Consider the following 24480-nt stretch of genomic DNA (forward strand, 5'->3'; position numbering starts at 1 on the left):
TAGCATATTCATAAATTAGATTTTAATTTCATGAGCTATTGTGCAGTTAGCTAAAAACCAATTAAATTTGATGAAGCATTAGCATTTGAAAACTAAATGATGTAAACAGCTTCAAACCTACACAACTGTATCAAAATATAAAGTAATATTTACATGAAAATACAGCTTTGTAGCCCATTTTTAATTGACAAACACAGCTCTCCCTTCCACAGAAGGCTGCCAAGTGTACACAATAAATATCTTAATGGCAAATAATTCTTTAATCCATGGTTCCATTGATTCAGTTGACAATGGTGTAGTAATTAGAAAAAAGCTCTTCTCCTTGCTCAATATCTCTGAGTGTGACAAGAACCACACACCTTAAGGGGCTGCAAAACAAGAAAAGCAAGAAGGTTTGCTCATTTATTAAACTGATCATGATAAGATACTAAGAATGGTGATGGTTACATTAATTCTGCGGCTTCTGTTCATACAAAAGAACTGGAAATCCTTTGATAGCGTTAACAACATAGCTGAAATATACATGCCAAATTACAGGCAACACACATGCCCAATTTCAATTTTTATCAATAGAAAAGGCACAGGGAAACACTTACATGGAAGTATAGTCCCTAGCACACAAAGTAGTCAGGCTATAAAACCAAACAAAAGGGATTAGTTGTGATGTGTAAAACGATACTGAAGGAGACAGGGCAGCGGCTATGGCAAGGATGATCAAGGATAGGACATTGCTCTACATATGTCTACCACCAATTGCAGATAAACCTACACTCAGGCAAGTCACAACATCTTGAGAGAATAGTCAGCTAAAGTCCTAGTAGGAATATGAGTAGAATGGTAGCTTTCCCACAAGCCTTAGTTTAGCAATCAATAGTTGCTGTTGTGTTTAACATATCAGCTGGACATAAGTAAACCACAGGCTGAATCCCTGTCCTGTCTACGATAAGAGCCAAGGGCTACGTCTAGACTGGCATTGTTTTCCGCAAATGCTTTTAACGGAAAAGTTTTCCGTTTAAAGCATTTGCGGAAAAGCGCGTCTAGATTGGCACGGACGCTTTTCTGCAAAAGGACTTTTTGCGGAAAAGCATCCGTGCCAATCTAGACGCGCTTTTGCGCAAAAAAGCCCTGATCACCATTTTCACGATTGGGGCTTTTTTGCGCAAAACAAATCTGAGCTGTCTACACTGGCCCTTTTGTGCAAAAGCTTTTGTGCAAAAGGCCTTTTGCCCGAACGGGAGCAGCATAGCATTTCCGCAAGAAGCACTGATTTCAGACAGTAGGAAGTCAGTGTTCTTGCGGAAATTCAAGCAGCCAGTGTAGACAGCTGGCAAGTTTTTCCGCAAAAGCAGTTGCTTCTGGGGAAAAACTTGCCAGTCTAGACATAGCCGAATAGCATTACTGTCATATACAATTTTTCCCTCAACTTTTCAAGAATATGTTCCAATATGATGTGGGATGAGATTTTAAAAGTTACAGAAAGAATCTGGATTTAGGTACTGTAAAAATTAATAGGAATTGGGTAGCCAAATCTCTGCTATAATTTCCAAGTGTAGACAAGTCCTAAGTAGATAAAGTTAAGATAGGTTGGGTCCATTCATTGTGAATTTCCACACTTGTCAAGTATTTGGGTTTCTTCTATGTGCATCTTAAATTTGGGGACAAAAAGCCAAGAAATTCAATAAAGTTACTGTTTACCCTTCTCTGCTTTAAAGTCTTTTGCCTGAGATTAATGATAACAGTTTCCTCTGGGATGCAAACCCCTTACTCCATCCAAAAACAGCATTCTGAAAACAGCTCCACTACCACGTGAAAAGTTTTAGTTGATCCACCTACAACTTCCAAATTCTAGAATCTATTTCAGTCTCAAGATGATGGTGGGTTTTCCAATCAAGAAGCACTCAAGCCATCTGGCCAAGTTAGCAGCAGCTCATTGCATTCACAAAGAGATACTGGAATCTGTTGGAAGTTTTTCATGCTGCTGTGAATTCTCTCAGATTTCCAAAGAACATTTACAGATTCTTAGCAAAGAATAAATTTACAAAATGATGGAATTTCAGTTCATAGCCAGGATTTTGTAACTATCTAGCTACCGGTCAACTGAGGAAGTGGGTCTGGCCCACGAAAGCTCATCATCTAATAAACCATCTTGTTAGTCTTTAAAGTGCTACATTGTCCTGCATTTTTATTCTTTTGTAACTCTAGGGCTGTGTCATAGCTGCTTTTGCGGAAAAACTTGCCAGCTGTCTACACTGGCCACTTGAATTTCCACAAGAACACTGACTTCATACTGTCATACTTCATACTGACTTCATCCCAGCAGGGATGAACTTTGCTCACCTACTTTGGCTTTTTAAATGCTATAAAAATGCACAAATATACTTACGTAGGTATGTCATGGCTATAGGTGATGTTTGGAAGATACTGTTTCAGTTCTATTGGAAAGTATTCAGGCACATCAAACTCTTGATAACAGATGTTGGCGGCCTTATCTGGAAGGGGGTGAATGGAAGGAGACAAAAAAATGTCTTATACAGGACTGAGATATTCATACATATTATATGTGTAAATACAAAATATCCTTCTGAAAAGTACATGCTGTGTTCATTATGGGTGAAATCCATCCCTGTTCTAAGAGCCAGCACAAGACTTACACACTGCATAAGCCCCATTTAAGCCATATTTTGAGCGTTTCAGTGTTGGACAGGCCTTGTGCTGGTTCCTTGTGTTGAAATTTTCAAAGCTGCCCTCACAGATTTGGATACCCGTTTCCCATTGATGACTGGAAATTTCAGCCTGAGAACTTCTATTGCACCAACCATTGTATTTGAAACATCTCTTTGAAATGGCCACTGTTAGATGCAGTGCCATTCTCTAACATCAATTGCCGTTCCCCACCCCCAACAAAAGTCATTTCCACCCTTAAAGACAGCTTGGAGACTAGGAAATCTACCTTCCAACTTACTGTGTGAACAGTTGTTAACATACTGCCCCACTGCCAGAGGATTTTGCACAGTAGGTGTAAGCCAACTGATATCACTCATTTGAAAAGGACCAAGTTGATCCCTCTTGCTGCATGATCTGAAAGGAGTCACAATATTAAAACATAGGTTTATTTTCTTGATGCTTGTTTTGACTGTTATTTCAACTTCTGGAAATGCACAAAAGTTAGCTTACATTACATTTCCCCAACACCATTTGATTGATTCATTAAATTATAAAATTGGTATTCAGTCTAAGGATGTTAAGGACTAGTTGACCCCCTCCACCCTGCTTCTTCTATCAGACAGAGGCAGCAGGGGAAGAGAGGGAAAGAGGGGGTACTTCAAACCGGCAGCACCGCACAGATCCTGTGCCCGGCTCTATGCAGTGCTGCCGCTTTGAAACACCATGGCGGCATTTCAAAGGGGCAGTGCCCTGGGCTCCATGTGGCGCTGCCCCTTTGAAACACCACTGTGGTGTTTGCGTGGAGCCCTGGGTCAGCTGGGGACTTGCCAGCTGATCCCAGATTCCAGTGCAGTGCACAGAGCCTGGGGTCAGCTGGGGAGTCCCCGTGCTCTGCGTGGCTTTTCAAATTGGCAGCACAGCATGGAGCCCAGGGTCAGCAGGGGACATGAGGGTGCTTCCACAAAGAAATGCACAAGATCCCCTACTGGGGACTCTCATACATTTCAAAGCTGGCATGCGAGCCCTGAGCTGCAGCAGAGTTGTGCATTCCTCCTTTGAAATGTACAAGAGCACCTGTTGGGGCTCTTGTACATTTCAAAGGAGCAATGTGGAAGTGCCTATCGACTAGTCAAATAGTAAATTACTTGAAATGTAACATCCTTAATTCAGACAATAGACTTTAAAAAACAGAATATTAAACAATATGCCTGTATTATGAAGGAAGTCAGACCACTTTATCACAGTGGTCCATTCTGGCTTTGGAATCTACAGTTTCTATCAAACCCCAACGAACTAAATCAATTGAATCTACCAGAAAAACTGAAATGTGAGCATTCTTACAACAAGAAAAAATACCTCCAAACTCACCATCCTTAAAAAAAACACGATTACATTTAATTTTCCTTTCAGGCTGTGTGGAGAAAGGCCATACAAGGTCAACCTCAGTCTTGTTCCCAGAATCCAAACTCAATACAAGCAGACTGCCTTTTCAGGTTGTTTCCTGGTTGTTATTGTTAATTCTATTTTGGTTGTGTGACATTTACATTCTGCACAGATGTTGCTGTAAATTGAGTTTCTCTGGAAACTAAAATTTGGCAAAGTGCATGTTAGCCCTTGGGCTATTCAAAGAAAAGACTTACTTTTCTGCAGTCTTGCTTTTATGTGATGTTTTTAAGGGCAAGTTGAAAGAGCTAGGGCTAGATAATATGCCTATTAGGTGCCACAGAGTTCATGCTCCATGACACGCAATGGTTTTCTTTTCTAATCCATCAACCAGATTTAATTAGAAACCTCAAAATATACTTTTAAAACTTTATACTGAATCAGATCTAGATTTAAATGTATTTGCCTCATAAAAATCACAGCTATTAAAGCATCACTTTTCAGCAAAGTGCATCTTCTCAAATTTACAGACTGGCACACGACAATTTGATATGAATATATCACATCCAATAGCTTTCAGCCTCATTACAGAGAAAGACTGACAGCACTGCATTTTATATTATAGTATGTGATACTGTATGGTGAAAAATAAATGAAAGTCTGACAAATCCAATCACTTTTTGATTAGACTTCTTTTGATTAAATAACCATAATACCTTTCAATACACGAACTTAGTTCCCGTTTCTTTTAATTGCTTACCTGTACACTGCTTTTGATATTCCTTTATCATTCCCATCAATAAATACACCATCTATGCATCTAAAAATAAATGGATTGCCAATGGACTGGAAAAAGATGGGCTCATACTTTTGATATACTGTGCCTGTTGTAAGACAGACATGGATATTTTAGAAGGCAATAAATAAAAGTGTCAGAATGGGGTTAGTAGTCAGGAACCAACCTCCCAGACAGAGGCCAAAGGGGTGAGAAGATTAGTTTTTCTTCAGTTCGTGAATTGCCATTAATAATTTCGAAAGAGCACACAGAACTGTACTGATCTGATATTTCCACAGTCCAGCAGTTGCCCAGTCTAGGTATATCTGTGCCACCATCTTAGAGCTTGCTCCTATTTGCCTAGGGAGGTTGTGGAATCTCCATCCTTAGAGATATAAGAGCATGGTTACATAAACATGTGTCAGGGATGATCTAGATGGTGCTTAGTCCTGCTGTGAGCGCAGGGGACTGGACATGATGACCTCTTGAGGTCCCTTCCAGTTCTAGTATTCTATGATTCTAACTAAAGGCAAACAGCTATGGTCCCTTTAGGCCAGGGCCATAAACTGAGACACAGAACAGATGTAGCCCATGCATGTCGTCATCCTGCCCTGCTCCCCTTCACTGTATCTCCACTGGGGGGAGCAGTTAGCTATGGAATTGACCAGGTGAAAATTCTCCTACAGCAGGGTAATTCTCAAGTTAGCCAGCTAGGTCCAGATTCCATGACCAGAGAAGCACAAATGGCCATCAGAGATGAAAATTTAGGATGATGTTTCTAAATGACAACTCAAGCTCATCCTGGGATTTGATTATTGCTTTCTGCTTCTTACATCACCAACTGCAATAAATTTTTAACTGGTAATTTTGTTGAAACTGAATTCTGTTCTGCTGTGAGCATCATCTCCTACATCTGTACTGGGTAAAAGAACTAATGAAACTCCCAGATACAAAGAGTTGAAGTAAAGTAAGAAGTGCCATTTTTTCATAATCACTTTTTGGAGTATAGTGTCAGTAGGCAGGAATTTTTTTCCCCTCTATTCTGGTCTTTTTCTTTCTTTTCCTGTACTTTCTACTTTCATGGGATGTTAATGGTTAACTGGTTAACCAGTAAGCCTCATTCTTCATGGGTGGGGCTTACTAGTTACAGTTTACCAGTGGGAGCTGGAGCAGCCCCCGAACCTCCAGGAGAGTTCCCCCAAACCCATTTAAACACTTAACTGGTTAAACTTAACATTTAATGAATTACTTAAATGGGATTTTATATTCCTAATATATAATTTTGTTCTGTGAAAGTGTTCTGTACGCTACCCACTGATATCTATAGAGATTAATAGACTCATTCCTGCAAACACTTATGCACATGAACAAAATATGAACATTAAATGGTCATTGAATTGCATGGGATTTCTTCTTATGCATAAAATAACTCATTGTACATTAGTGTTTACAGAATCAGTGACAAATTTTCTACCATTTCAAACCAGATCTTGGGTACTCAGAGAACATTAAATATATATATATTTCTTATCACAAAAGATCTCCTGATCAGTTTACACATGGAAATACCTTTACAAATTTTAACCTGTGATTTTAGAAGGGTATCAAAGTTAAAATGCTAAAAGTTAAGATTGGGATACCAATTCAGTCATGCAATCAGTAACCACTTAGGTAGAAACCATGTTTAACTTATTTGGAAAAATGACAAAGCAGTTCATTACCAGGATACATAGATACTACTGTCCCTTTTGGCACAAACCCATTGGTAACAAAAACTCCTGTTCCAGCAGAAATCAGTGAACTCCGATCTCGAGTAATACTGAACCCTAATGTATTAAACAGAACTTCTTCAGGATTAAAGGTATTTTGACTTTGATGATTGTAACCAATTGTTTTTGATTTCTTCAACTGAACAGTTAGTAATTCCAGATACTTGGATTTAACTTCTGGAAGTAAGGAAAAGAAGTCCATTTGTCTATTAAAATCATTTATGAACAGAGCTTTAAAGAGTTTCAGTAGTGTTTCAAGGACATCTTCATCGGAGATAGTTTTGTCTTTGGACTCTTCTGGTACATACCGGATGGTCCTGTGGCGGAAGAGAAAATATATTCCAACATCAAGTTTTCCTAGAAGAACTGGTAGCTAGAAGTTTTATGGAAAAAATAAGCACTTAATTGCTTTTTTATGGTATATGGCTGAAACATGAAATACAAAAGGATATTCTTTAATACATATGCACTAGGGATGTAATATTGTCGATTAACTGATACACAAAAGTGTATTAGTTAATGCTATAGACTACATGCATCCCCGCACTTGCCAGTAGTTTTTTTAGTAGGGTGGCCTGCTAAAGGTTGCTCATTGGCTCATTCCTGACTTGCACCAGGTCCAGGACCTACCCCTTCTGTGGCTCTGCATTTAAAGTGTATTAGGAGCCAGGTGGGCAGGCACCACGGCTCAGTTCCGGCTTGTGCTGGGTCCAGGAGCTCAGACCTGCCCCTGGACAGGGGCTGCTGCCACCTCGCATCACTGTATGCTCACACTTTGAATACTATATGCAGATTTGGTCAACCCCTCTAAAAAAAGATATATTGTATTTGGAAAAGGTACAGAAAGGGCAAGACAAATTATTAAGGGGTAAAGAATACCTTCCCTATGAGGAGAGATTAACAAGACTGGGATTTTTCAGATTGGAAAATAAATGACTAAAAGGGTGAGGGGATATGTTAGAGGTCTAGAAAATAATGGTGTGGAAAAATAAAATAAGGAAATGTTATTTATTCCTTCACTAACATAACACAAGAAGCTGACCCAATTAAATTTATAGGCAGCAGATGTAAACAAAACAAATTATTTTTTCACAATCAACTTGTGGAACTCTTTGCCAGGCGATGGTGAAAAAACCCAAATTATAACAGAATTCCAATAAGAACAAGGGGGCTATGTCTACATTGGCAAGATTTTGCGCAAATACTTTTAACGCAGGAGTTTTTGCATTAAAGTATTTGCGCAAAAGCATCCATGCCAGTCTCTTGCACAAGAAAGCTTTAATGGCCATTTTAGCCATCGGGCTTTCTTGCACAATAAATTAATGTTGCCTGTCTACACTGACCTCTTGCGCAAGAACACTTGTGCAAGAGGGCTTATTCCTGAGTGGGAGCGTCATAGTTCTTGCACAAGCAGCACTGATTTCATACATTAGAATGTCAGTGTTCTTGCGCAAGAACTCGCAGCCAGTGTAGACAGGTGGCAAGTTTTTGCGCAAAAGCAGCCACTTTTGTGCAAAATCTTGCCAATATAGAAACAGCCAGTAAGTTCAAGGAGGACAGATCCATTAATGGCTACTACCCAGAATGTGCAGGGATGGGCCCAGAAGCTAGGAATGGGCAACAGGGGATAGGTATGTCTACATGTAGTCGACTATACAATTAACCGTTATCAGTTAATCTTCTTGACTACAAGCATTTCTCTCCCCCTTTTGCTGCCTCTATCAGTAGCCTCTATCCCAACAAGGGGGGAGGGGGAGCCAGCTTAAAAGCCAGTTTGCCCCAGCATAGACTCTGCAGTATCGCGTGCTCCTTCTGTGCTGCTGCCTATATCAGAGACAGCGGGAGGAGGCGGGGGGGAGGGGGGAGGCGGCGCCAGAGGAGGCTGTCACAAAGCAGTCTTCGTCTGCGGCAGCCTGAGCATCCAATAGCCAATAGGGTTGCCAGGTGTCTGGTATTGGCTTGGACAGTCCGGTATTTTCGCCTCCTGTCGGGTAAAAAAATTCAGAAAATACCAGACACGTAAAATGTCTGGTATTTACTGATTTTTTTTCCCTGCCAGGAGGTGAAAATACCAGACACCTGGCGACCCTACACACACTCAGCAACCGGGCCCAGCCCCTGGATCCTCTGCTTACCTGGTTCCACAGGGGCACTATCTTCTGGCTCAGATCAGGTAACAAGATGGCCACCAGCAAAAAGCCTCAAAGGTTTTTCTTAAAGTGGCCATGCTGTTTTATTTTTTAGCTTAATAACTCTCGGGGTCCCTTTGGTCTCCCCCCACCCCCCACCCACTTTTTATTCCTCAACAGAATTTTCCCCTGGTGTTTGTTTGGGTTTTTTTGGGGGGGTTGGTATTTTTGATTAAACCATCTGGCAACCCTAGTAGCCAGAGGCTGCTTTGTGAGATCAACTCCCTGCAGACAGGGGCTGCTACCACCCTGCGCTGCTGCCTCTATATCAGAGGCAGCAGCGGCGGCAGGCAGCTGGTCTATGAGTAAGAGCTGGCTTTGAAACTGGCTCCCCTGGTGGACTAGCTCCCAGAGACAGCAGCACAGAGTGGAAGGGGGCTTCCTGGGAGTGGTATGAAATGGTTTTCTTTTCTAATCCATCATGCGGTTACACAACTATTCAATAACCCCATATCTAACATCCCTAACAGGGGATGGATCATGATGATTACCTCTTCTGTTTATTCCTTCTGAAGCACCTGACATTGGCCACTTTTGGAAGACAGAATACTGGACTCTAAGGACCTTTGGTCTAACCCAGTATTCTGATGTTCCTATATAGAGCTGAAATTTATCTGCCACCCTGCTGTAACCCACTAGACCCCACTCTTGTTCCAGAGCTGAGCTAGAGTCCAGGAATTCTGACGGAGTCTGCCTCTCTCCACAGAGTTAGTAACAAAGTATGAATATAAATTAAATTTTTAAGGCTAAATAGTGTTTCTTACGTGACTTGCCACAAGATGTCAGAATATGTTAGTCTTAGAGCTGACTGGATTTAATGTTTATTTAATTTTCTTTCTTTTATATGGGAATTAGATACAGTGCTCCTATCAGCTAACTGCTAAGTTGTCTGCCAAAAAAGTAGAATCTTCCAGTACCTTGACAGCCTCTGGATAAAGATGATGTGTATGTGTGTGGGAGGGTTGGCGGGGGAAGGAGTGTCCCCATTTGGTGTTTGGCTTGTACGGAACATGCTCAGTAACACTGCTGAAGCCTGTGTTCTCAGTCTGGCCCCAAGCTCTCCCTCTCTCTCCATCATGGCGTGCACAGGTCAGCCGCCCCGCCATCTGAAATGGCGCCCGTCTGCTACTCTTTCATATCACCCCAGCAGGATGCAATCCGCTTCCAGAACTGTGCAAAAAAGAAGACCCTCATGGGAGTACTCAGCTCTTCAACGGTCTGGCTAGCAGACTCCTTCCTTCCCCCATTGCTGCTTGCTGAGCTGGCACTCTGGGAAAGCCCAAGACCCTCTGGCACAGAGACCTGGCCAGGAAGAGCTGAACGCCGCATATGCCAAAGCTCCACACAGAATTAGAATGAGGCAGACTCTGCTCCTCAGCTAAGCTCTCAGGTCGTGGAGGGCAGGAGAGCGATATCAAGCCTGCTTGTGCTCCAAACCTTCAAGTGCCACAGCAGTCTTCCCCCCTCCCCCAGGCAGGGGCTTGGCACTCTCCTCACCTGTCTACCCCCAGGTCCTGCTCCCCAGGGAGCACAGAGCTGCTCCATCCCTAGTCAGCCTCCCTGCTGAGCCATCTCTCTGGCCTGGTTTGCTAAAGCTCCTGCAGTCAGATTTCCTGGGCCCTGATTCACAAGGATGCCTTAGGGCTTAACTGCTTCCTGTCTGTGCTGTACCAGGGGGACAGGAAGAGGCTGTGTTATGTTGGTGGCCAGCAGCAGCTTGAAAGTATTAGCTGCCTTTCAATGCTGTTCAGGTAGGCAGGGACAAGCTACTTTCAGCTACCCATGTGGGGTGGGGAGGAGAGATTAATTCTGCAAAGATATGGGCTAGGTCTTATTGCCTCTACTCCTTCTCCGCTGGTCAGGAGGTCCCCGCTTTATGACGGCCCAATTTACGATCCCCTGCACTTGCAACATTTTCCGTAAGTGCGGAAGGGGCTGAAATCCCCCGACTTATGTCCTCACCTCCGCATTTATGATGGCGTACGACACCTTTTGAAAATGCGGGCTCGAGTTACGACGCCCCCGACTTGTGACGCTATTCCCGGAACCGATCGCGTCGCCAGTCGGGGACAGCCTGTAGCTGGAAGCAGTGATGAAAGGCTGTTGCCGCATTCCACTGTGAACCCTGACAGATATCTGGGGAGAGGGCATATGGATCTGTGTACCTCAACACACTACATTAGGAAGATATGGCACCAGGTAGCAGGAGAGATGAGTCTGTTTCAGGGACCCAGTCGGGCATGAAAAGCAGAGAGCACGAGGCAGGGAGACAGGTTAGTGGTTCCCCCTGTGTGAGAAGAGGTTTTCAAGGTTGCTCCCCACTGTGGCACTCTGAGTGAAGAAGGTGGGGGCCTGCAAGAGACCTTAAATACTATAGGCTTTTGCCACATTTCCTGGCCTTGGGAGGTAGCTGTCACCATCAAATATAAAAACAAACACACACACACTCATCCCTTTTTAAACTCAGGAGGCAGCATTTGAACTTCTTCCAGTGAGGCACCTCCCAAAGCTCTTTTACCACAAGAGAACTTGAATTAAAACAAACAAACAAACAAACAAAAAACAACTCCCCTCCCCCTGCAATCTCTGATAGCTGACCTTTCAGTCTAGGCATGCATACATAGATTTCCTGCTATATTTCAGGACACAAGAATCAAATCATCACCTTAAAAAGATGATTTTATTAACAAAAACCAAAAAAGATATCCTTAATAAAGCATACTTGGTTGCTAGGTGTTACAGAGAGGTGTTAATAAAAAAAATTAAAACAGAGAAAAATGATATCTTGGGTGTGGCTTATTTTAGGCTGAGAGAACACTTATAATTGATTACAGGAAAATTCTAAATTTCATACTTGCTATTCTCATACCTTTGCAAAAGAAGGCAGAAAGTAAGATAAGAATGTAGATTTTTAAGCTTCTAGTTGCCCACTTTATTCAGAATTGGATTCTGTAATACGTAAGGTCAATGACACCGCTTTAAAGTTACAATTTTGGCTAAATTAAGACATCCTGCATAAGTACACAAGCCTAGGAGTGACTAATGCCATGATTCATTAGAAGACCTCCTCTGAGATCACTAAATGGCAAAAATTTGGATTGAGACACTTATTAGTTCCACCACAGAATCAATTTAATGTTCTATTCACTGCAGGGTTTCCATTGTTTATTACAGAAATTAGAGACAGAAAAGGCCTGTTTGCCCATCTAATCCAAACTCCCACCAATGCAGAATTGTTCCCTACAGCATATGTTAAAATGTCTTCTTCATTTTAGATTTAATGGTGCAAACAACAAAGCTACCACCTCCCTTGGAAGACTATTACACAGTCCAATATTGTACCTCTTGGAAGTATATTCCTTAATTTATAAAATGTGTAGGGGACACAGGGAGACTAGGGTAAGATGTAGATCTTAGAGCAGCAGACTGACTAAATAGTATGTAGCAATATTGTCAGTCAACAGCGTGTTTAAGCAAACAGAAAAATACACAGAAGAAAGGAAAATAACATAACTTAGTGCATTGAACTTGTGGCTCAGGGGACAGATAATTTAGCCATCAGTAAAATCATGTCATTCTCATATAAAAAGACAAATAACTTTTCAAAAGCACCTACACAGCATTGCCAACTGGGAGATGGGTGAGATGGACAGCTGTCCTGAAACCCAGCAATTCAAAAAGGGCCCAGAGCCCCAGGTCACCCCCCAGTAGCAGCAGCAGCAGCCAGATCCCCAGGCCCTTTAAATAGCTACAGAAGCCCTGTGTGGCAGAGTCTAGGCAGCCCTAAGGGAGGCTAGCCCCCTACCCTGCCCCTTCCACTAGAGGCCCATCTGGGAGGGCTCAGAGCTGAGCCCTGCCCTCCCCACCCAGGGCACGACTAAGGCTGTTGCCAGTCCTGAACCAAAGTGACTTTGGAGGCCAAATCTCATTTTAAAAAGTGGTTGTGAGCACTTAAGAACCTAAGCCCCCTAAGTCACTTTACAAGAGACTTGAGCTTCTAAATCACTTAAATACTTGTTACTCCAAGCTTCTGGTTGGATCAATGGGCAAGCATCAAGAACTTGTCTTGTATAGTCCTGAAAACGCAGGGCTGCTGTACTCTGAAACGCTAATACAGGAAGAGAACCGTGTGAAACCTTGCTCCTATTACAGTCAAAGGAAATGTTGCCCCTGATTTCAATGGGGCAGGATTTCAGCCTCCGATTACTTAGCTTCGTATTTGTGACAGCGTAAAACCCCCTCTCCTTGCAGTTCACCCCGGTCACCCCTGCAGCACGGTAGGCGGGGGCGCCCGCAGTGCCATGTCCCCCTGCTGCTCACCCCTGCCTACGAGAACGAAGCCAGCCCTTGCACAGGCAACACCCCACGTTTGCTGCTGCCTGGGGTGACTTGTTTCTGCAACTTTGTGCGAGAGAATAGTTGAACCGCGCTTAACGCATGGCCGCCGGGGGGGGGGGGGGAATGTGATGCATTAACATACAAACACCCCCCCCCCCCGCCACGGCCCCTCACTCCCGGGGCGCTGGGCCTGGTTGCGTAGGCGGGTCCCCCGGCAAGACTGCAGGGCCCAGGCCCCTCACCTGCGCTTGTGACGGAGGTGGAGCGCGATCCAGGGCACGAAGCGGTATCTGTAGGACGCCCAGCGCCGCAGCAGGGCCCGCAGCATGGCGACCCCCCCAGCGCAGGACCGCCCCTTCCCTCCCGAGCTGGGCCGGGCCCGGGCGTCCCATAGGACTCTCATGCTTGGCGGGGGCTCGCGGCAGGCCCGCCCCACATGGCGCCCAAGCACTGCCCCCCTTCCAGCGCGGGGGGAGGGGGAGAGGTGTCCCCTAGGAGCCGCTGAGCCACCCCTCTAGCAGAGTCCGGACTTGGCGCTGATTTACAGCGGGTGTCCGGCAGCACGGAAGGCGATGCTGCGGCCAGACTCCCCCATGGCGCGTCCCATGGCTGGTGGCCGTTAAACTGCCGCTTGAGCTCAACGACCCACCAACGCGGATTCCACCTGGGCCCAGCCGGGCAGCGTGTTTGTAGCGAGCTGCTCCCTTGCATCGTAGGGGACTGCTCCTGGAAGACAGCGCTGCCGGCGGGACTGTAGGCTCTTCAGCCCTGCCTCAGAGGGACCTCACAATACAACGTGGCAGCTTCAGCATTTTGGATCCCAGACAAGACTTCTTCCTAGAATCGTCCTGATAATTAGTTGTGGTGGTGGGTTGGTGAGGGGTCATTACCGTCTGGAGCGGGGATTTACCATTGGGCAGTGCTTCCCGGCCTTCTGTGTCCCAGCGTTCAGGGCAGTTCTTGTGTCGGACTTTCTGTTCTACATTCTGTATCTTAATGGAGTGACACTGGGGAGGGTAGGGTTTTGATTTCTACTCACATCAGAGAGCTTAGTGAATAGTGTTATAAGACTGTTCAAACGACTCCAAGAAATACTTTAAAAATAATCTTAAATTGCTATTCAGATATGGCAAAATAATTTTATTTAGTTCACATGTACCTAATCATCTAGCCAAGTGATGGCATCTTTTCGATCTAGACCACTGCTGAACCTCATCAAGCATTCATTGATAATGTCCATCATCATCTCTGTTGTGCTGTCACAGACTGTCATCAAGGCCCCAGTGATACTGGTTGACTGCAGAGAGTCATTGCCTGGTCTGGAACCTGTTCAATAGGTACCATTGGTGACAGGGTAGATCCAAACCGGGTGGGCAGATTGTGGGGTCAACAATACCTTGGTTGAGGAGAACATATCCATTCCTCTTGCCAGAATGTTTCCTACCTAACATCCTGGTATGGCAAATGAGACCATAATGGGCAATATGACAGCAAATGTGCAGTTGTCAATTTAAAAAGGTCACTAAGCAGTTGCAGGCTTATGTTGGTGCATATTTTCTCCAGACATGACGAGGAGCAATTTTGTTTAGAAATGGAAGCCACAGGAGTGGAGTCAGATGCAGGATGCCAGAGATGATGCGCAAAGCAGCATGTAACTGTTTGTCCATCAGTTTGGTGTGTGACAATTGATTCCCTGCTGGTGTGCAGTATTCCCCCACCAAATACACGGTGGCAAGAGCTGACATCTGCAGGGTTAGAGCAGATGCACCCCAGGACAATCACCAATCGTCCTGAAATCGAGTCATACTCCCGTTCGGTACATCATTTCTGGAAAAGCGAATAACGGAAGAGTGAGTCATCCACGTTTGGCGCAGTGGACCCTCACTCTAATGAACCACGACATCGTGGTGGAACCAACGAAAACGCAATCACTGGTTCCTGCCATTTTGTGTCAACCACTTAGGCCGGAAGATTTACGTGTGTCCAATACCGGAAGAAGCCACGTCCACTATTAAGTCACCCTTCGTACTGATGTCAAAATACGAAGAAGTCCGGAAGACGACTCCTCAAAATATCTGGGTCGTGGATGGAAGTTGCTATCGAAATAATGGACAAGTCATCACAGGTGCCGCTGCACTGCATGTGGCATCTGGAAGGACGAGTGAGCCTTCCTTCCGCGCAGGCTGCTGAAGTAATTGCTATTATTTTGGCTTTAGAAAATGCTAATGATCAGGACCTCACCATATGTACAGACTCTGATTGGGTATTAAGATCCTTCATCGATTGGATGACTGTGTGGAAACAGCGTAATATGTGTACCACCGACAATCGTCCTGTCATCTATGCCCAATTACTAAATTATGCATGGAGTCTTGCAGAAAATCGGAAAGGAAAAACTTTCCTTTTTAAGGTGAGAGCCCACCAAAAAGATCATAAAGAAATCTCGGTGTTAAATAATGCAGTAGATCAATTGGCAAAACAAGCAGCCACACTATCATCAAATATGACTTGGCAACTCCCAGCGGCGTATGAAGAAAAGATCGATGCCGTAACAAACCAGACGACATTAAAGGATTCAGTGGACATAGTTAAACTGCAAGAGAAAGACCGAGAAGTGATGCAGTTGTTAGAACAGAGCCAGTATAAGGACTATGTAATAACGAAGCATGTAAATGGGCCGATCATGGCACAAGAGATGGTGTCCGACCAACAAGCAGGGAATCCATTACTGATAATGCCTGCCATCCTGCGCCAAGAACTAATTGAACTAGCACATGCGCAAGGTCACTTTGGAGTAGAAAAGACCGTTAGTAGGATCAAGAGTGTCGCTTGGTGGCCTCGACTACGGGCAGATGTGGAACATTGTATTAATAATTGTTTGCAGTGTGCCCAAAATAACCCGAAGGCACATAACAGAATTCCACTAAAACACTAAGTAATTACTGGACCATGGCAAAGATTACAGATTGATTTTATTGGCCCTTTGCCAAGGACAAGCGGTGGTAATGAACACTGCCTAGTCATTGTAGACTCTTTTACCAAGTGGATAGAGGCTATTCCAACACGAAATTGCACCGCAAAGACCACTGCTCGCGTGCTCTTAAATGAGGTCTTTTCGAGATATGGGTTGCCCTCTATCATTGATAGTGACCAAGGATCTCATTTCACTGCAGAGATCACTAAACAACTCTGTGTTGCTTTAGGAATTAAACAGCTGTTCCATATTGCAGGCCACCCACAGTCATCTGGGCTGGTTGAACGAACAAATCGGACGTTGAAAACTGCATTAAGAAAAGTTGTCGAAAAATCCGGCAAACAGTGGGATACGCATCTCCCACTTATACTCATGGCTACTCGATCCACTATGGGATCCGCTGGGTACTCTCCTCATGAAGTACTCTTCGGACGACCTATGAAGACGCCCGAGCTCTGGTGGATCGAAGGAGGGGTGCCTCCTGACGACTTTCAACCAAAAATCAAAGTAGCTGAGTATTTGCAGCAATTGTTGAATAATTTGTCCGACATACAGCACACAGTAGCGCAAACACTAAAGGGCAATATCCAGAAAATGGATAAAAGACTCGCAGGAAATTTTAAGATTCAAGACTGGGAAGTCGGAAGTAAGATCATGTACCGACATTTCAGTGAAAAGAGCCATCCTTTGAGCCCGCGATGGTTGGGTCCGTGTTATATCGTCAACAAAGCTGGACCCACCGTATATCAGGTGGAAATAGTCAGTAGGAAAAGGAAGATCCTTAAATGGTTTCATGTGAGCCAATTAAAAGAATGGAAAGGAAATTAGGAGACGACCTAGACCAGAAGATAGATAGTTAGGAGGGTGCAACATCTGCAAGAAAACAAGATCATTAATATATATGTATTATTTTGTCTTATTTAGGAGTGGCACGTCACAATGAGGACATTATTTTATTTGTTAAGTTTAATCCTTACCAGTGTAGTAATAGATAGTAATTCTAGTCCTGTAACAACTAAGTTAAGATCTGGCACTATACGAAAGTTAGAAGAAGGTGACCATGGTCTAGAATGGGTAGACCTAGGCGGACATGTATTTAAACAAAAAGATGGATCGACCATAGGGGCATATCTCCAAGGGTTAACGTTCATGCAAGATGAACTATGGAGATGTCGTGCTGGTGATCGCCCTTTAGGGGAATGGAGTATTCCACGACCGGTGCTAAACACATACGACACAATGGTGCCACAACGATTTGTCTGGACACACTTCCAATCTAAAGATCTGGTGTATAACAGGGAGATAATATCCGCAAAGACGTATAAACCACTGCTTTCAAATAGCCAGCGGTGGGAGATTAAGTTACCAGTATTCCGCAGTCAGTTGGTTACCATCCATGTAGAACAGAATCAGGGGTATTGTCACCTTACTATAAGAAATGAGCTAGAAGGAAATATTTTATTATATTTCGTAATGAGTAAGGATGACACACGGAAAAATTCTTTTAATATCCCTGGGTGGTTAAACATGACTGTGTATACTAGCCCTCTTCGTAAAGAGTGCAGGTGGACATTTAATAATCCCCACCTATGCCTCAATGAATCCATGGCACAACCAGTTTACGAAGGAGAGAGACGGTGCCTCACAAATTGTAAGGTGCTAGTCCCTGAGTGGAAGGGATCTACCTATGTGTACCTGGATGTATTATACCGCCCAATCATAAAAACTGGACGAATAATGTGGGTGATCAAATTCTATCACGATCATTTTGCCACAGAAACGGCACCTGCTACGGTCGTGTCCCCTGAAAAGGTAGTACAATCTGTGCCCATGACATGTGTGGAAAATAAATCACCACAGCGGGTGAGTTCCTTTAAAGCCTCGCCAAGTTGTAAAGGAGATCCGCAACCCGCTAGATATGTCTGCACGGGCATATTCGTCGATAATATAACTGAATCTGGCACTTGGAATGTGCTAGGAATTTTCGGTGCAAAATTCCCGGTTAAAATCTTAGTAGCCGAAGAGCCCGAAAAACACGAAATTGGTCCGTATGTAGTTAAAACCAATATGGCTCGTCAGGTATTAATTGAACCTGAATACCATGTAAAATGGGTACACGTACCGCTTTCATCAAACACGGCTGATATAAATAACCGATGTGATCCTTTTGTAGAGCCGTTGGTACAAGGCTGGTATAAGTGGTTGCAGTCGATCACTATCTCGAACTCACCACCACGTACCAAGAGGGATATTGTCGCCAAGGTTTTAGGTGGAGTTGGTGCTGGCATGGGCGTTGCTTCAGCCATTGATAATGCACGCCTATCCAAAAGTTTAGCCAGACTGACAGCAGGTACCGAAGATCTGGTACACCCCTTAGAAGAATCCCTACTAGGGTTAGACAAGGTGCAGTTAAAATTGACTGATCTACTGCCAAAATGGGCTAATTCACAGGAAGAAGATCACTTGAAAATGTTAACCGGTATGCAAGTGATAATAAACGATACAGCGTTAGCTTTGGCTTGCATTCAGGTGCAAAATATGTTGTTCGATTTATCACGAAGTATCATCCGTGATGCATTAGCAGGCCATCTTCCTGTGGAAATTGCCACCTTGCTAAAGAAAGTGTCAACACCTTTTGAAAGGGAGAACCTAGACCTTTGGAACGTGTTACACTCCGAATATGATCCAAGATATGATGTGCTACACATTGTATTGTTAACAGCTGTGAGTGCACAAAAAGATCTAGTGTACCCAATAGCCACGCTTGGACTGAACGTAAAGGGTTCAGTGATGATGCCAATTATAAATCGAGCTTGGGTACATCAAAGCTCAGACGGCGATTTTGAAATAGTTAACATGCAAGCATGCATGTCTCAAGATCATTTAGGCTATGTATGCACATCTAGTCTATGGACTCAAGGTCATCTCTGCTTAAATGAAGCAGAAGGTGAGTGTAATTATGAGTTACATTTAACCCCTCTCGGTAACAACCGGTCTGTAGTCGTGCAGATTAACCAACATTGTATCTGCATGCGAAGTTTATGTCCCTCGTTCATAGTAAATAAATTTTACAAAGTAGCCATGCCCAAATTAAGTAATTTATGTTTGTGTAAAGTTTTTGAAATACAGGGGTGTGACATTAATGTTAAATTAATAAATGCTGACTACGAGGACATAACAGTACGGTACGCTGTTATTGATACCATGACACCGGTGTCATTAGGGCCAAAGATAGCTGCAATTAAAGCTATGACGAAACATCCCGATCTACAACAGATCATTGCAGACATTAAAAATATCAGTGAAAAGGTACATGTGGTTGTCCAACACTCAGCTGCACAGATTGTACAAGTTGGTAAAAAGATCCACATAAAAGAAACCTTGTGGACTAAGATTTTTGGAGATGTGCTCGGAGACATATCCTCCATTAGTTTAAGATCTATTTTTACCAACCCATTAAGCCTGATCGTTATGTATGTCACCATCCTGACCGTATACACCATATTGTTAACTTGTTACATCTGTTGTCCGCGCCCAAGAGTACGTGAAGAAGTATTTGCATTTACTGCTGCTTAAGATAATGTGATGAACATCTTCGTTTCCCGTCAGACATTCATCAAGGAGGGGAAATGTAAGGCAGGAATGCAAATGTATAATATCTGGATAATGTGAATTGGACCATGGGAACCTCTATGTAGTGTTTGGGGCTGATAATCTTTTAAATGTCAAGGTTAATTTGTTTTGTTTGAACCTGTAAACTTAAAGATGAGGAAATTCTGCAAGTCTACAAAATGGAGCCTAAAACTCCATTTTGTATCTGAACATTCTCTCTAATGTCATCCATTTAAGATCTACATTCTGACACGTCCACAGGTGACTGTTAGATTTTAAACACTCACTTACCTGTTGGGTATGATTTGCATAGGTTATGAATATGCATGAGCATTCCAAAACCAACCTATCAGTTTGTACCACGCGCCAGGTGCATCATTTGACAACCAATCATTTTAAACCATTGCGGCCTATGCATATTCATGAGGCCAGGTTATAAAAGGTCTGACCGAACGATGGTTCGTTCTGGTCCTCGGGCTTATCCTGAGATCAGGGCGTCGTTCACGTCGGGTTTAGGCTTAGGCAATAGGCTAGGAGTGAATGTCAGCATGAAAAAGGTCCTGTGAAGATCTTGTCTTTTGAGAATTGGACGCAAGGTCCTCTTCTCTCTCTTTTAGGTTAAGGCTAGTTAGTTTAGTAATTAGGTAGGTTAGTTCACGTCGTCGTGTTTGTTCGTCAGGCTGCGTCGGGTCAAAGCATTTCGGCCCTCCTCGAGTCTGTACGTCGGGCCCGTCGCGTTTTAGCTTAGGGTTTTATTTTAGGTTAAGGTTAGAATAGGTAGAGACGGAGTCTAGCTTCCATCGCCGGTTCCAGAGGCACCGAAGAGCCTGAAGAATCGCTCTTCACGGAAGGTGAAGCCCGCAGTTCTGCCCAGCTCTTCGTGGGACTCCTGGCTGTTCCTCTCTTGAGGTCCGGAAGGACCGACGGATTGAGGTCGCCAGTTTTGACCCAGAGACAGCCGGCAAGGGACGCCTGGTCGTTCCTCTCCTGAGGCTTTCAAATAGCCAAGGGATTGAAGGCCGCCAGCACCATCTCAATCGTCCTCCCATCGCCGTAGACTCTGTAAGTAGGAATAGGGACCTGGAGGGACTTCCCCTTCTTGTCCATGTAATCTAACAGGGGACTGCCCCCTTATGCGTTAATTAGAGGTATACCATCTTTTACAAATTTTTACTGTTTGTTAAATTTAACTCACTTAATATAGTCTTGTGGTTATCACTGAAAACCCAAGTCTTAAGTTTTTATTTCACGCGCCATCTCAATCTAAGCGCTGACACTCTGCCGGTGATCAGATACGGAATAGGGGTCCCAACCTGAAAAACCATCCCTAAGCAGATGAGTCGGGTTATCTAATAACTCTCTGGGAAGTGTCTTTAGACATCTTTGACCTTCCTGATTCTGTTCGACAGACAGGTAACAAGCCACAGGAGTGGAGTCAGATGCAGGATGCCAGAGATGATGCACAAAGCAGCATGTAACTGTTTGTCCATCAGTTTGGTGTGTGACAATTGATTCCCTGCTGGTGTGCAGTATTCCCCCACCAAATACACGGTGGCAAGAGCTGACATCTGCAGGGTTAGAGCAGATGCACCCCATGACAAGCCTGCTATGAAGATTTTTGCCTGCTTTACTTTAGCTGCTGTATTCTTGAGGTGGGCATGGTAACTCAGTGAGCAATCTAAGGTCACACCTAGGTTATTTATACTTACTGTTTCACCTTTTAACCATTCAGTTAAACATTCAATTCTTGAATTGCGCTGGTGTGATGAAGATAGAATGAACTGGAGCCTGTTTTTATGATGCTTGACTGGAGGAGCCAAGCTCTAGGGTAGTCAGCTAATTTTATTATGTCTCAGTTTAAGGTGATATCAAGCTTGTGAAATGTCTGCAACAGATGTAGTCTGTGAAAATGAACTTTTGTGACTTTGTTGGTGTAAAGGCAGAACAGAATTGGAAAAAGCACAGAACTCTGGAGTAACCCATTGCTCTGTCATCTCCAAGCCATCATCTTCTCCCCCCCTCTGAACTTTCAATTGTTTGTTGTGGAAGAACAGTTCAACAAGCCTGTGACTGAAGGTAGCAAAGCCTGTGATACCTTCCTGAGGAGGCCAGTATACCATACTGTATTGTGGGCTGCTGTTAGATTGATGAAAACAATGCCTGTGTGCACGTTTCTTTAGAACCCATTTAAAATAATAACAGGATGATAGTAATGCAGAATTAACAACCTGAAAAATGTGAACACCAAACAGTGCCTCAAACAAAACAAAGTGTGTTTGAAATTTTAGTTGTCTCAACAGAGATTGGTGGTATCAATGTCATGAAATACTTTTTCAGGTTTCAAAACACAAACAAAACCAACTATGCTCCAACTCTGGCTGCACCAGATAAGGCAAGAATGATCCATCTGGAATGGGTGAAATACATTGACAGTTCAAGCCTCCCTGCAGGGAGTTAGAATGTTACTGTTGGGTATTTACACTGAGTGATTTCTCAAAGTTTTAAAATAAACGTATTAAACTGTAGAAAAATGACAGTTATGAAAGATACTCCAAGTATGAAAACATCCCTGATCTTCCTTTTTAACATTCTCTCATTATTCTAGCTACTAAATGTAATATATTTTTCCCAAGAACAGGCTGATATCCATGTCTGAAAGTCGGGTTTGATACCCAAAGTTCACTCTTCTGATTCTATCCAGACACATTTGACATCTGTTATATACTGATCACATTTTCCTCTTCAAAATGGAGTAGCGTGTGGTTTTACTTGTATGGAAAATTCAGGGAAATTCTCCCCTCTCTGTTCAGGTCTCTCTCAACTGTTTGCTGGCACTAATGGCCTAGCACGCACTTCAGGGGAACTAGTTACAAAGCATCTGTCATGTGGCTGGGACCAATGTCAATGGTTTGGGAACTGGGTTGTCTCTTGTCAGAGAACAACTGAATTGTAATTGAGTACTCCCCAAAACCCAACAAAATTATATTTGTGGTGTAAACAGAGCATAGATGCTAAATAACTTTCCTGTTTTGTGGAATAGCTTTTTCTATATTCCTATCTCTTTCATAGTTTTTTCTCCCAATAGGTTTGCAAAATATGGCCTTGATCCTGCACTATTAAGGTTACTGGGAGTTTTCCCATTGATTTAAGTGGGAAAAGGAGCACACCTTGTATTGTGACTATGACCTTACATTTGGTCCACAACTTCAAAATAGTCTCAGGAAATTTTCAAATAAACTATTAGTTTTAATTGACTATGCTCCTCATATTTTCACTTGACACAGATAGTATTTTATTTCAGTATGATTTTACTTATATTACAGATCTGCGGGAGCTTTTATCCATGTACTGATCTATTCTAATGTAGCTTAATTGACTAAGTATGGGGAGAGAACAGTACGAGATAGTATAGCTGTAAACCAGTGTCCTAAAACTATAATAGCACCTTGGTAGCTCGTCATATTTAACTGCAGCTTGAGTATCACAATGACACATTTTAAAGGTCAGTGCTCCACATTTGGGCCTTCAAAAGTAAACTTAATGACTGTAGATTCAATTCTACATTTATTATGGGAAAGTTTGATCCTTCTAAAAAAGGGGTATGTGGAGTTCAATGATGGAGGAAGTTGGTGTGTATATCTGTGCTTTCCAAAGATCCCTCTTTGAATTAAATGCCAGACAAACACAACCTGGAAAATGTCAAATACTTTGACTGGACACATTCTGTAATTTCAGGAATTACCCCTTCAACAAAAGAGAGCACCTTCGAGTAAGAATTGAAATTACATTAGGGATAAGCTGGGGAAAGTTCTCATAAATGAAAAGTAACTGATTTGCCAATGATCTCAGAACTTTGTTCAGAGTAAACTCAGACTGGTGCTGTTGATGGTAAAAAGAATGATAATGAACCTTAATGTGTGCACATTGTGTGGTATTTTCACACTGTTTTTAACTGACTTCTAATCTTGCCTTGAAAGCATTAGAGAGATTTGAGTGGTTTCCCTATGCTAAGATTTAACATTTTGCTTCATGTTTCCCCTTTTAGTGATGAGCTGTGCAGAGGCGGGCCACAGTTCTTTAAGCCAGTGACCATAAAGCACAATTAACTGGTTTTGTGCCTTTTGATAACACCTTCATCCAGTTTGTCCATCGTTAGTGTCTCTTCCACAGCAAATGCCTACTCTTCCATTGTAATCATGATACTGATTATTAGTATAGCTGAAGTATCATGCATCCTGCATTCAGGACCCCTTCTCCTGAAATGGTGAGGGTCACATCCATGCATTGCTTCTTACCCTAGCTGACAGTTGGATTGTTCCCGGTCGATGGTCTTTAGCAGAATATTGAGTCTTTTCAAGTGAAAATGTTGAAAAATGGATCCAAAGAGCTGGTGCTCTGGGGTGTGTAAGAACACTGGGTTTTAGAATGAATAGAGGGCTAATGTAATAAAGTTGCCATAGTGCGCAAGTGAAGGTTACAGTACTAGATGGGCCTGAGTCACAAAGTTTGGATCTGAATCAGAATTTCCCTGAGGTCTGGAACGTTTTAATCCAGACCAACTAAATCAATGGGACCAGGAAAAAAGTTTGTCTCCAGATTCAGTTCTGAATGTCCTCAAAGAGTTTATCTCCCCACCCCACTCTCACTTACACTGATGCTGTCTTCAGTCCTGAGAAAGGTGAAATAATTGGGCTGGTACAGGAAAATACTGTATTATTTTACTGCCATCGTTTGGATGTTCTGTATCATGACACCCAATCTTTAAGTTTTCACAAT

General features: G+C 43.1%; 1 protein-coding gene across 9 annotated transcripts; it reads right to left on the bottom strand.

The window, feature by feature from the left end:
• SETD9 (SET domain containing 9) lies at positions 1-13906 on the bottom strand. Of its 9 annotated transcripts, XM_075932423.1 has the most exons (8): positions 13361-13481; positions 10743-10916; positions 9698-9950; positions 6544-6908; positions 4808-4931; positions 2951-3078; positions 2384-2489; positions 1-368 (listed from the first exon to the last, which is right to left on the bottom strand). In XM_075932423.1, the coding sequence occupies exons 3-8, from the start codon at positions 9856-9858 to the stop codon at positions 281-283; spliced, it is 972 nt and encodes a 323-aa protein (XP_075788538.1). In that variant the 5' UTR covers positions 9859-9950; positions 10743-10916; positions 13361-13481; the 3' UTR covers positions 1-280. The 9 variants fall into 9 exon arrangements, with proteins under 9 accessions (XP_075788538.1, XP_075788537.1, XP_075788536.1 ...); XM_075932422.1 differs by lacking the exons at positions 9698-9950; positions 10743-10916 and adding an exon at positions 11232-11308 and having other exon boundaries at positions 2963-3078; positions 13361-13510; XM_075932421.1 differs by lacking the exons at positions 9698-9950; positions 10743-10916 and adding an exon at positions 11232-11308 and having other exon boundaries at positions 13361-13510.
• Between the last annotated feature and the right edge of the window lie 10574 nt (positions 13907-24480).

This window comes from Pelodiscus sinensis, chromosome 6, assembly GCF_049634645.1.
Source record: "Pelodiscus sinensis isolate JC-2024 chromosome 6, ASM4963464v1, whole genome shotgun sequence".
NCBI lineage: Eukaryota > Metazoa > Chordata > Testudines > Trionychidae > Pelodiscus > Pelodiscus sinensis.

What these genes read in the sequence shown, in the direction of transcription:
- SETD9 (XM_075932421.1), bottom strand. Translation starts at nt 13,510, where the DNA reads ATGGGACGCCCGGGCCCGGCCCAGCTCGGGAGGGAAGGGGCGGTCCTG. An exon ending in CACCTCCGTCACAAGCGCAG is followed by an intron (nt 11,309 to 13,360) that starts GTGAGGGGCCTG and finishes TTTTAATTCAAG; the next exon opens with TTCTCTTGTGGTAAAAGAGC. An exon ending in TTCACACAGTAAGTTGGAAG is followed by an intron (nt 2,490 to 2,950) that starts GTAGATTTCCTA and finishes ACCCCCTTCCAG; the next exon opens with ATAAGGCCGCCAACATCTGT.